Below are 13528 nucleotides of genomic sequence, written 5' to 3' on the forward strand. Positions count from 1 at the left end.
ACCTCTCTCATGTGCATACAATTTTAATAGAAAAGAGCAGGTCCTATGCAGATTTGCAAAGAGGAAGGGTTTGAAGATAGACGTTGCTTCAAGAAATGTGGCAGGTGTTAGTTGATGGTACATTGTCTCAGATGCCATAACAATACCCATGATCTTAAGCAAGTGTCCTGCACTTCTCTATGCCTTCTGCTGATCCCTGACACAGTTCTAGCATCTGCCTGTCTGCTTTTCTCTCTTGTGAATATGTCATTCAATTGTACAAAGTACTTTGAAATTTTTGGAAGAAAAGTGAAGAATGATACTATTGTTTTTATGATCTGTACTTATATACAGAAAGGGACATAAATGTGAAGCATGTAAACATCACATAATCCATAAGTCACTTATATTTGACTTTGAAATAAGGTTAAACTCTTGACTCTTCTACATCTCAGGCCTGGCATCCAACTTTTCTCTGTAGCAGATAACCTGGGCCCAGCTTTCCTGATATTCCCGGTTCCTGAAAGCCCCTCAAACATGACAGAAACTTGGTGATTTCCTTATCAGTACTATTTTTTCAGGAAGGCAGGAAGGAATTTCGTTTTGACTAAATGAATTGAAACTACATATGCATTTCTATCGGAGATTATGTAACATGATGCCCTTTTTATATCCTGTAGTTAGTTGAAAGTATGTTCTCGGAATATATTTGAGGGGCTTCTGGGTGGCTCAGTTGGTTAATAGTCCAACTCTTTTTTTTTTTTTTTTCAAGAGGTTGGGGAGGAGTGGAAGGGAAGGGAGAGAGAATCTTAAGTGGGCTTCATACCCAGTGTGGTCTACTTAAAAAAAAAAAAAAAAGTATATTTGATACACCATACTGAAAATCAACAACTCATTCTTAGCAGAGGAAATAGAAATAATACTATATTATGTCATTGACCTGCCTATATTTTAATCAAAATCCAAAGCGATCAGTAGCAGCCCCGCGGAAGGCAATACCCTGATGATTAGTGCTGACGTAGGTGTGAAGTCCCCACCCTTAGTTGAAACTAGGCCACTCACAAAGATGAGCCATGTCAGGTGGAAGTACCACAAAGAGGTTCATGCACATGCAGAAATAACAGCAACTCTTCAGTTCTTCCACTGAAAGGCCGGGAAAGCCTTTTGGAGATGTAAAGAGTGGATGTAGGAAAGTTGCTTTGGGGAATGATGAAATACCTAAAGAGAGAATCTGAATAATAGATTACAGAGAACTGAAATGGACTCTAATCCTTAGAGGTTATAGGAGCCATTGAAATCCATAAAGAGAATGACAACAAGGATGGTGTGGTTGTGACAAAATGTCTTTTGTCAGTGAACATTTGTGTCTCTACCTTTCCAAACCCCTTGGCATGGGAAAATCCTAACATACGGCACCAGGGAAGGAAAGCCAAGGTGTTCCTGAATCAGTCCTTCCAAGAGTATTTCATCTTAGGACCACTGAATTAAAATTATAGAAAAGACTTTCTGTTTGGTGAGGAGGAGCAGAAACTGTTGAGGTTTGATGAGAAAGTGCTTTGTCAAACTGAAAAACACTTCGCTCACCCAGTTCCTTGAGGCATCTGTTAGTGTCTGCCGTGTGTCAAGCAGACTCCAGTGTGAATCTTGAGAAGAATGCACAGTCTGTTATCTCTTGAAGGTAATTTTGAATGTATGCAGGCAAACCAGAATTGGTACAAGGATATCCCAGGTGCCATTCTCCAGCCTTCTACGTGGTGGTAGCACCACGTAGAAGGAAAGACTGGTGACAAGTCAGCACAGGGCGAAGAATCCTTTAAAAGCCTTGTGTTTGCTTGATTCATCACCCCAGTGTATTGCAGTGAGCCACTTATCTGGCCTTCACCATCTCCTCCACTGCAGACTACGTGAGAGGAGCTAGGCCAGCCCAGGTGAGCAACCAGCCCAGCCACGGCCTTGGCCTCGTATGGCTTTTGTTAGATAGGATTACAGCCTTAGCATTACTTAACTGAAGAGGGAAAAAAAACAACAACACTTACCTGTTTTTCTCCCAAGTACCCTCTTCTAACACCAGCAGGCATGATGCCATGATCATCATAGGACCCGCAGAGCAACATGCTGGGCCATGCATAGCCCAGTGTAAGCTGCAGTTCTACTTGAAGACAGTCAGTCAGTCGTCTCTTAGAACCTGGCTTTCTCTCCACCCCACCCCCAAATGGCCTTCCATCAGGCACAGAATTGCACCAGCCAAGGGAGGGGCGCTCTGTTGAATTAGCACTGCTAGCTAATCAGCGTGGATACTGGTGAGAAGCCAGGACAATTCACTTTCCTTGGTTTTTGATTTAGTAAGACTATATATGCTGTTGACGTCCTGACAGCTCCCTTCTCTTTCTTAGCCAGTTCCTAAAGAATGGTGGTGACATTTTTAAAGTTAACTCTTCCCAAGACTCTGGCATATTTTGTATTTATATATATAAAATATATATATATGACTTACAATCAAACTTCACAGATCTTAAGTGTACTATTTGGTGAGTTTTGACAATTGTATACACCAGTGAAAACAATACTCACATCAAGATATAGAACTTCTCCATCACCTAGAAAAGTTCCCTCATGCCCCCGGCCCTGTCCCAAGAGGCAACCATTGTTCTGATTTCTGTCACCATGCGATTAATATTGCCACTTCTTGAACTTCATATATATGAATCATACAATAATATTTCATTTTAAGAATAGAAAGGAAATTTCAGGGCTGCCCAGGTGGCTCAGCGGTTTAGCGCTGCCTGCAGCCCAGGGCGTGATCCTGGAGCCTCGGGATTGAGTCCCACATCAGGCTCCCTGCATAGAGCCTGCTTCTCCCTCTGCCTGTGTCTCTGCCTCTCTCTCTCTCCCTCTCTCCCTTCATCTCTCTCTCTCTCTCAGTCTCTCATGAATAAATAAATAAAATCTTTTAAAAAATACTTTTTAAAAAAAGGAAACTTCAGTGGTTTTTATCTGTATCTTGTGTTTCATTTACGGTTAGCATTAAAATGACTCCAAATAAGTAAAGATTTTGTTTCCTCCTCTTAAAGATTTCAAAAGAAGATTCTTTAACCTCTCACCCATGTATCAATAACAACAGCATGGTTAAGAAGACCTCTTTCTTGTTCAACCTAAATGTCTATTGGTATCCTTGAAATGCAGTTCTCCTTTCTGTACCTGTGCTTGAAGAATGTCACCAGCATTTGTAGAAAGATAAAATTTATTGCCAGGAAGGGCCCATGATGTTTGTTAACAATTATTTGATAGGAGAAAGACCAGTTGTACGTTTCTTTGTCCATGACACCAAGGAATGTTACTTAGAAGCCTGGGGACTTTGCTTAAGCCAAACATACTACATGATTTCAGTCAGAACCCATCCCCATTGGTAAATCCATGAACAGGTGAGACTGGCAATGCATAATTTGATGTCTTAGCACCTCCTTGACAAGTGCATTCAAAGCATATGTTAATTATCCACATTAGGTATGTAATAGATACTTTCCAGAAGTCTTAATATATCATTTGTCTTGCTAAGTGAAAAAGAAACTGTATCTAGATCTTAACGTGAGGAAGAAGGGTATTCCAATCATACCTGAAAAACCTTTATATTCAGGAGCGTGTTTGTTTTCTTCACTAGAGGTAATTGTAGAGGTAACTTCTTTACAGTGTTCTGAAGGCACAGTCATAGGTACACTGCGGAAAGTGATGGAAATTTGGCTTCTTTCCATCTCTTTTTCCCTACATCTTTGGCCTCCCTTTCTTTTGCTTAACATTGATTTTTATGTACTGCATCGTTGCTGCTTTCCCCCATTTACTCCTCTGGAGCAGATTGTTTCCTTCGCCAATTCTGTTGTAAAATTAAGTTCATCACTAGAGGGCACAGGCGGTCAATAGAAAAGATGCTGGTGAACAAGAATGATGCCCTAAAGAAGTTGAACAGAAGACAGATTCTTTTGTTTTAAAGGAATTTTTAAAAAGATTTTATTTATTTATTCATGAGAGACACAGAGAGAGGCAGAGACACAGGCAGAGGGAGAAGCAGGCTCCATTCAGGGAGCCCGGTGCAGGATTTCATCCCAGGTCATGACCTGAGCCAAAGGCAGACACTCAACCACTGAGCTGCCCAGGCACCCTGTTTTAAAGGAATTGTTAAAGAACCCAATTTAGTGTAGCAAAGTTACTTGCTTCCCAACTTTTGAGAATTTAGAGATAACTTGGGTTAGGGACCTCAATTGACAGTTAAGAAAATTGAGGCCCAAAGAAGTTAAGAAGTATTCAGGGACATGAGAGCTCTGCTAGTTGAATACCCATCCTGTACCCTGCATCAGGCACCTTTTTATTTGATTTTAGTGAAACAGATCTGAAATCAGGGCTTATATCCAGCAGTATTCCCTGTTTATCCATTTGGTTTTTACTTAACAGATTAAATGTTCAAATTGGCTTGCCAGGAGCATCTCACTTCCTTAGTGAAGTAATGTCTTCTTGATTTTATTTTTTTTTATTCATGAGACAGAGAGAGAGACAGGCAGAGGGAGAAGCAGGCTCCATGCAGGGAGCCCGATATGGGACTCGATCCTAGGACCCCGGGATCACACCCTGAGCTGAAGGCAGACACTCAACCACTGAACCACCCAGATGCCCCAGGAATGTCTTCTTGAAAGACAACTAAAAAGCCTACTCTGAGTGTTCAGTTTCACACAGTGGGTAGAATGTCAGCATTCTTTGGTCTTTGATGTAGGTAGGCACTTACATATTACAGGAAGTAAGAATTTCCATACAAAATACTTCCCTTCAGGTAGCACTCATTCTGAACAAAATCACTGAAACCTCACCCTCAATATTAGCAATGTAGTTTTCCCAGTCCAGAATGGAACCAGTAGATCTGGATTGGTAATGACCCATCAAAATGCATTGGTACAGGAGATACTGTTCAGGAATTACTAATTCATGGACATTAAGGTATCTGTCTTAGATAAATGGTGGCATGCTACCGCAGAGATATGTTGGTAAGTGTTCCAAAAGAAGTAAGCCATTAAATGTAAGATTTTCAAATTAGATAAAAGAGAGAACCATTCAGAAACTTGCTGGCAAAACTTAGTTTTGAACTAAGCTTTAATAGAAAATAAAACTTGGGGGCACCTGGATGGCTCAGTGGTTTAATGCCTGCCTTTGGCCCAGGGCCTGATCCTGGAGACCCAGGATAGAGTCCCACTTCGGGCTCCCCGCCGGGCACCTGCTTCTCCCTCTGCCTGTGTCTCTGCCTCTTTCTCTCTGTGTCTCTCATGAATAAATAAATAAAATCTTAAAAAAAAAAAAGGCTCTGCTCTTATGGAATTTACATTCTAGTGGAAGATATAGACAAGAAATAAATGTATGAAGTAAATAGTATGTGAAAAGGTGGTAAGTGTTTTTGGAAAGCCCATAAATAGTAGGATAGGAAAGAATCAGAAATGCTTGAGTGGGATAAGAAGTTGACATAGTCAGGATAGACCTTGCTGAAAACACATCATTTGAGCCTAGACTTAAAGGAAGTAAGATGGGGGGCTATGTGGACATATGGGAATAGAGAGTTTAGGCAGTGGGAACAGCGCTTGCAGAGATTTGAGGTGGAAGTGTGCCTGATGTACTTGAGGACCGGTGAAAAGACCAACGTGGTAGAGCAGAATGAGCAGAAGAGCCCAATGGCATAGACTGGTAAGTCCTCTTAGGGGCTGTAGCTTTTGATCTGAATAGCCATTGTAGAGTTTGGAGCAGAAGAGTGAGGTGATTATACTTCTATTTTAAGAAATTACTCTGCCTACTATTTTGAGAATGTGTTCCCGTGGGGTTTGGGTGGAAGTAGGGACATCAGTTAGGAGGCAATTATAATTATCCAGGGAATAACTGATGGTGGTTTGGACCAAAGTGATAGTGGGTAGTAAAGATACTGAGAAGTTTTCAGATTCAGATTCTGATTCTGATTCTGTAGTTTGAAATTGGAACAAGTAAAATTTGCTGCTGGATTGGATATAGGGTGAAAAAGTTAAGGGGCATGGGGAAGTATAGTGATCAAGGTTGACACTGAAGTTTTTTTAGCTAAGGCAACTGAAAATACAGAGTTTTTGTTAACTAAGACAGAGAAGACTGTGGAAGGAATGGATTTACAGAAGGGAAGAGCAGGCATGTAGTTTTGATTTTAGGACTGTTAAATTTAATATGTCTGATTGGCATCCATGTGGGAATGTTAAGAGAAGACTTAGCAGTAGGAGCCTGAAGTTCAGGTGACAGGTCCAGACTAGACATACGAACTTGAATGTCAGCAAATGTACAGATTGTGTTTAGAACCATGAGATAGAATGGGATCACCAAGAGGATGAAAGTAGACAGAGAAGAAATCCAAAGACAGAGCCCTGGGGTTCTCTAAAATTCAAAATGAGAAGGGGAAGTGGGGAAGAACCACAAAGGAAACTGATGAATCCCAGCACTTAGCTCTGAGAATGTGAATATGACTGTTTTTGGCTAAATCAGAAGAATTCTATTGATTAACCATATTTGCAGGTGTATCTTTTACGTTGACTCCGCTTTTGGTCCCCTTTGCTTTGCCTAATCTCCTTCAGCTTTATTACATCTTTGAATAAGTAGCGCTTCCATTCCACTTGAGAATAAGAGGCTTTCTTTGGAAAACTTATTTGAGTGCTATCGTATACTAAACTCTGAGTTAGCTCTGTGATGGCCAGAATAGCTATTATAGGCTGAATCTTGGAACTTCTTATTTTAAAGATAACAACTAAGCCCAGAGATAGTAAGTAACTTGCCAGGACCACATAGCTGGGTTCCTCGTCCATGGCTATTGTACTACCTTCAGGTGAATCTTTGTGTCTGTTATCTGTCTTGTGTGGTGTACTGTGGTGACAGGCAGTATCGCATAGTACTTAAGAGTGCAGCCCAGGAGCTAGATGGACTCCCTGGGCCACTTAACTACTTTGGGTAAATTGAAACTGAGGAAACTTCAGTTTCCTTATCTATAGAGTAGGGATAATCATGGTAGCTACCTCTTAAAGTCATAAAGTGAAAATAAATACATTTAAATAGTTAGAGATGATTGAGATTCATTCATGCTGTCTTCCAAATCTATAGGTTCCTTTCTTTTTTTTTTTTAAGATTTTATCTATTTATTCATGAGGGACACAGAGAGAGAGGCAGAGACCCAGGCAGAGGGAGAAGCAGGCTCCATGCAGGGAGCCCGACACGGGACTCGATCCCAGGACCCCGGGGTCACATCTGGAGCTGAAAGCAGACATTCAACCACTGAGCCACCTAGGCATCCCAATCTGTAGATTCCTAAATCTGTATGAGTGTAAGGCTTTAGAATACATTCCTTGACCTTAGAATCATGTGATCTTTTTTCCTTTTTTTTTTTTTAACTTAAATTCAATTTGCCAATATACAGTGTAACACCCAGTGAGAATCATGTGATCTTGAAGTTATTTATTAATTTATCCATAAATAATGGATTCTTTGGAGAGTCAGAGAAGTAGTCCAGGCTCCTCTGTAATTCCAGTATAATGTCTATGTTCTGAAAATGTGCCTGATGAATTTTGAGATATTTTATATATTTTTTAAATATTTTATTTATTTAAAAAAAAAGATTGTATTTATTTATTCATGAGAGACACAGAGAGAGGCAGAGACATGACACAGGCAGAGGGAGAAGCAGGCTCCCTGCGGGGAACCTGATGTGGGACCAGATCCCAGGACCCCAGGGTCATGCCCTGAGCTGAGGGCAGGCGCTCAACCGTGGAGCCACCCAGGTGACCGAGAAGTAAGTTTTATTTATTTATTTATTTATTTATTTATTTATTTATTTATTAAATTTTTATTTATTTATGATAGTCACAGAGAGAGAGAAAGAGAGACAGAGACATAGGGAGAAGGAGAAGCAGGCTCCATGCACCGGGAGCCCGACGTGGGATTCGATCCCGGGTCTCCAGGCTTGCGCCCTGGGCCAAAGGCAGGCGCCAAACCGCTGCGCCACCCAGGGATCCCGAGAAGTAAGTTTTAAAAGGGGTTGCAGAAGTAGGAGAACTGAGTAATGAATAGAAAGGGAAGAAACGAGAACTAAACATTTTCAGTTTTGCTGGGAACTCTGAGCACCTGATCAAATCAAGCCCCTGCAAATTTCTCTGTCAATCAAGCAGACTTTCATTTCTCTGCCTTAGTTACCCCTCCCGTTTATCTTTCTCTGCCAGCAGTTCTAGTTTTGTAGATCTTTACTCCCCGCCCCTCCCCCACACACGTACATGCTATCTGTCTTTGAATAAAATAGCCGCTTTGCTATTGCTCTATTTTTTTCACAGCTTTGCTTCTGGCTATTTGCTGGATCTTGTCCCCTCTCTCAGGCCATATCTTTTTCATCTTGTTACTTAATCTTGTGAAGCCCCTTAATCTGCTGGAAACATCCAGTGAATTTCTGTCCACTCTCCACCACTGGGCAATATTTTGCCATTCTCCTTTTAGGTAAAAAACTAGGACTGTTTTTGCTTTCCCCTCTCTGGGGCTTGATTACCTAATATGGTAAGGTATGTCCCAGGCAAGACTTCACTGTTGAGATAGAACAGTTCGACTAAGTTTAAAGACACCGTAGGTGAGCTAACAGAGCTATCAGGGTTAGTTACTTATGTAGTAAAGTAATATTTTTCACAGTATACTGTATAACAACCACAACCTTGTGGGTTTTTTTTTTTTTTAAGCAAGCCTCTCTTCCTTTTTTAATCAAGTGAAAGGATAAGAAAATATAGGTTTTCCTCCCTCAGCCTCTTTATCTTTAGCCAGATCAAAAAAAAAAAAAAATGAAGAGAACAGGATAGTTTGTCCTCAAATTGAGAGTTTTGAGGCGTCTGAGAAATTTGGTTATATAAAAATGCTTATAAGGGTATTAAAAATAGGATAGATTTAATAAGTGATGGCTGTTATAAACAGTCCTCTCGTAGCCAGCCTGTGGGAGTTGGCAGGCATTCACATGAAGAAATGCAGGCTGTCCCGGATTTGTACAATTGATGACAATGGGCAGCCCCGAGGAAGGAGATGGAGACTGAGAGATGGCAACCAACCAACTCTGTGTGTGGGAAGCTGCCTTCTATCCAGTGTGCACTAAAGAATCTTCTCGAGTGGTTCACTCCCCGTTAGCCTGAAAGGATCTTTCCCTTCACTGTACATTTGCTCTTGCTTTGCGACTGTAGTTTCTTAAAATACTGCAGATGCTGTGATTTTCTATATATGGGTCATACAGTGCCTTGCTCTAGCCCAAGCTGTATAAACCAACAGAGTTTCTTTTGGCATCTTCCTTTTAAGGACTCTATTAATTTTAGGTCGTGCTGTTGCCAAGGAAATCTCAGTAATCAAAGCTCACATGTATTCCTTTGAGACCCTGTAATTTTTGGACCCACTGTCCCATTACATCAGTAAATTCTGCTCTAGTCAGAAATCTTTTCTTAAGATAGAATAAATTGACCTTCAAGGTATCTGTTTGGGCTTTTCTCAAACTTCTTATCCAAAGATGTGGAAGGTTTATTAACTAGTGAGTGTAGTACAGTTAACCCCTTGACCTTTTACTTTTCTTCCGATTTCTTTCTTCTGCTTCAGTTTGCCTTCAAGGTATTAGTTTGTGTTAGTGACCTGTGACCTCCTCTCTCTGCATTGGAGGGACACTGATGAGCTTGAAACTCTCCTGGAACTTTTTTTATGATTGTAAAGGTAATATATTTCATTATAGAAAATAGATGAAGTATAGAAAAGTATAAAGCAGTGGTTCTCAAGAGCAGCAGGAACATTTCTAGAGGTTCTAAACAGTCATGGGGGGACTTTGAAGGGTCACAGTGATGGGGGATGTTCTACATGCATTTAATGGACAGGGGCTAGAGATGCTAGATGTCCTAGTGTGTCCCATATAGCAGTTGTCCCTGCAGCTTGCCTGACTTTTAACTATCTTCCTGGACAGTCATAGATGACAACATCTGTTGTCTGAGTCCAAAACCAAACTTGATTTCATGTATAAACTCACATTTTATGGCAGAATTCAACTGCCGTGTAAACTGAGGAAAAACTGTAGTTTTAGTTTTACTCATTCCGGACAGCACTGACACTTGTATTGTATAACTGCATTGTTATAAAACACGTTCTGCAGATCTGCATCTGACTTCTGTTTTCATGGCGATCTGTGATGAGCCCAAGCCTCTGACTAGTTCATTATACTATCTAGTAGTATTGGCCCAAGACTTTATACATTGAAATACATAATTTATTATAAACTTCTTTTGTTTTCTTCATGATTTATTGTTGTTTTTTTAAATGATTTTAGCTGGGACGCCTGGTTGGCTCAGTGGTTGAGCGTCTCCCTTCGGCTCAGTGTGATCCGAGGGTCCTGGGATCCAGTCCCACATCGGGTTCCCCGCAGGGAGCCTGCTTCTCCCTCTGCCTGTGTCTCTTATGAATAAATAAATAAAATCTTTAAAAAATAATAGAATAAAATGATTTAAGCTAAGTTTTATATCTATGAGTTTTATTTCAGGATAGAAATGATTGGGGGGGGCAGCTTTTAGAAAATATTTGTTATAAAGGGATTCTGTGTGCTTATAAAGAACAAGAAAATATTGCCCAAAGTTATACGACTCAGAGGAAATGATTGTTTAATATTCTGGTGAATTTTCTGCTGGTATTTTCCCTAAGTTTTTTTTTTTTAACATATTCAAGACCAACTAATAACATTTTTAAGAAAAGGATAATTTCCAACCTAAGCATTCCTGGGACCCCTTCATTACCATGATGACAATCTCATAACATTGTCTTCAAAGCACTTGGGTTCAACTCTTTTATCAAAGTAGTCAGTCCTGTGATGGCTTTGATTACAGAGAGCCTCCAGGAATAATTGTTCCTCTTTCAGTTGAAATCTAAGGGTTACCTTAGTTCTGAAAGTATTCATTTCTTCTGTTGATAGCATGGCTAGAGAGCTTTAACCATGGCTTAGGCTTAGCTAATGTCGGAGTTCTAGCCCCATGATTGAGGTAAAAAGCTTAGTGTGGGATTTGCAGCTCTTTTTCAGCAAATGGAGTGTTTATAGATTTGCCCCAGCAGGAATGTTGCCCTCAAGGCATTAACAGATGTTACCTTTAAAGGTCTTAACTCTGGTAGGACCTAAAAGGTAGGATAGTTGGAGAGAAAATGTAAAGATAAATGGTTACAATCTACCAGTCTTAATTTTCTGTATACCATCTCAGTTTTCGATGAAACAAGCTCAAAAATCTGCGGCCATTTAGTAACATGCATTTCTTTCATAGAAAACCCATAGTTTTATATACAGATATGATTTTTCAAGATATTTATTTATTTACTTTAAAGATTTTTATTTATTTATTCATGAGAAAGAGAGAGGCAGAGACACAAGCAGAGGGAGAAGCAGGCTCAGGGAGCCTATGTGTCCCGATTTTTCAAGATATTTAAATGATATTACAAGTGTGACTTAATAGTATGTGCTTTTAAGAATACCTGGCTTTTTCTAATGCTTTAAAAATGTTTTTTTACATGGGCAGTCCAGGTGTCTCAGTGGTTTAGCGCCGCCTTCAGCCCAGGGCCTGATCCCGGAGACCCGGGATCGAGTCCCACGTCGGGCTCCCTGCATGGAGCCTGCTTCTCCCTTTGCCTGTGTCTCTGCCTCTCTCTGTGTGTCTCTCATGAATAAATGAATAAAATGTTTTTTTTAAAAATGCTGTGTTTCATGTTTGAAAGTTGCTAAGAGAACAAATCTTAAAAGTTCTCATGATAAAAAAAATTATGTATGGTGAGAGATATTAACTAGACTTCTTGTGGGGTTTATTTTGTAGTATATACAAATATCTAATCATCATGTTGTACATCTGAAGCTAATATAATGTGTGTCATATATGCCTCAATTAAGAAAACATTGGCAAGTTAATAGCTCAAAGTAAAATTACTTAGATGTTGGGGGACTTTCAAAAGTGATACACCAAATGGATGAGTCACAGAGCTAGCTCTGGTGACCGAATATTTGGTTTCTCATTTCTAGTATAGCTGTTTGCTGGCTCTCATGGCAGGTCAACACTGCCTTTGTGAAGTCCACGGGGAAGGCAGATGTCTATACCTATTCTCCAGCGATGTGTGTTGGAGGAGGGACAATAGGAGCAGGGCCAGCCTAGTTTTCATCTGTGGTACATGACACTCTCTGGATCAAGGTTTAGCAAACCTTTTACATAAAGGGCCTAATTGTAAATACTTTCCACTTTGTGGTCCATTTACTCTGTTTCTGCTACTCAACTCTGCTATTATAGAGGGAAAGTAACCATAGATAATATGTTAATAAATGGAATGGCTATGTTTTTTATTTATTTATTTATTTATTTATTTATTTATTTATTTATTTATTTAGAGTGGCTATGTTCCAATAAAACTTTACTTATAAAAGCAAGTTGGTGGGCTGGACTTGGTTTATAGCCCAGGCCGCAGTTTACTAGCCTCTGCTCTTAGTTATAGATTCAGAAATGTTTGCTGATGTAAATGTGACTCCAAATGTCAGTTTGCTCTCATCTAAGCACTTTTCTGGTAATTCAGCATTTTTCCAATTCTTAGTGATTCTTTAGTATCATTGACACTTTATGGGGCAAGGGAAGTCATTCAGAGGGATACATGTTGTTTGTCCTCACGTGGAAAAGCATCACGCTGCAGGAAACAAGCTATAAAGATTCCTGAACGAAGGAATAAAGGCCAGAGAGTTTCTCCCTTGTCATTTTAGATGTAGTTTCTCTATTCTTTCATTACCATTTTCCTCCCTTAAACATTTTTTTTTTATCTTTTTAATGCAGTTGACACTCAAAGTTACATTAGTTTAGATACAACATAGTGATTCAACAAGTCTGTAGGTTATGCTTTGCTCACCACAAGTGTGGCTACCATCTGGTGTTTCATTACTCTTTGAGGAGAAAGTCTGAAATGTTTGATTCTCCTAATATGTCCCTATCTACTTTTTTTCATTTGATCCTATCCCTTCTTACCTCTCGAAGACCTGACTTTGAGGTAAGCTAAAATTACAGTTTGGGGATGTATAATCACTTGACACTTGAGAAATTCTGCTTTTTGTAGGTTATGGCCATAAATAAGTTTGCCTTTAAGGCTTACAGATTCTTGGAAGGGTACCTGTCATTCACTTTAATTACTGGTTGTCATTTGAATTCCTTAGTCAGGAGTAGGTTATGGAGTTTATTAGGTTTTTTTTTTTTTTTTTTTTTTTTGCCTTGTTAACTTTCAATCTGCAGAATATATACAGGAAGAATTTGGGGGAGATTTACAGAGGGAGTGACAAATCTTTAAAGCTTCAATGTGCAGCTTGCTTGAATTGATAGTTAAGAGGAGTGGATTTTTGGAAAGAGAAGCTAAAATTCGGGTTATCAAAAAGCTTTAAAGAAAAAAGTGAGGAGAGCTGACAGTGATATGTCACAGTAAAGACTCGTATCACATATGGGAAATTAGTGATGAGGTGGCA

General features: G+C 39.7%; 1 protein-coding gene across 15 annotated transcripts in view; it reads left to right on the plus strand.

Annotated features, from left to right (window-relative positions):
* The window catches only part of PPP1R12B (protein phosphatase 1 regulatory subunit 12B), a 205943-nt gene that overhangs the window by 123270 nt on the left and 69145 nt on the right, over window positions 1–13528 (plus strand). Inside the window, exon 21 of one of the 15 annotated variants that reach the window (XM_077902519.1) lies at window positions 11565–11732. The exons of 13 other annotated variants lie outside the window; for them this stretch is intronic. In XM_077902519.1, coding sequence (XP_077758645.1) covers window positions 11565–11717 — 153 coding nt within the window. In that variant the 3' untranslated portion in view covers window positions 11718–11732. Of the gene's footprint in view, window positions 1–7872; window positions 8050–11564; window positions 11733–13528 lie in introns of those variants that run through there. One more of the 15 variants, XM_077902518.1, reaches the window with a different exon arrangement.

This window comes from Canis aureus, chromosome 6 (genome assembly GCF_053574225.1).
Source record: "Canis aureus isolate CA01 chromosome 6, VMU_Caureus_v.1.0, whole genome shotgun sequence".
NCBI classification, from domain to species: Eukaryota; Metazoa; Chordata; class Mammalia; order Carnivora; family Canidae; genus Canis; species Canis aureus.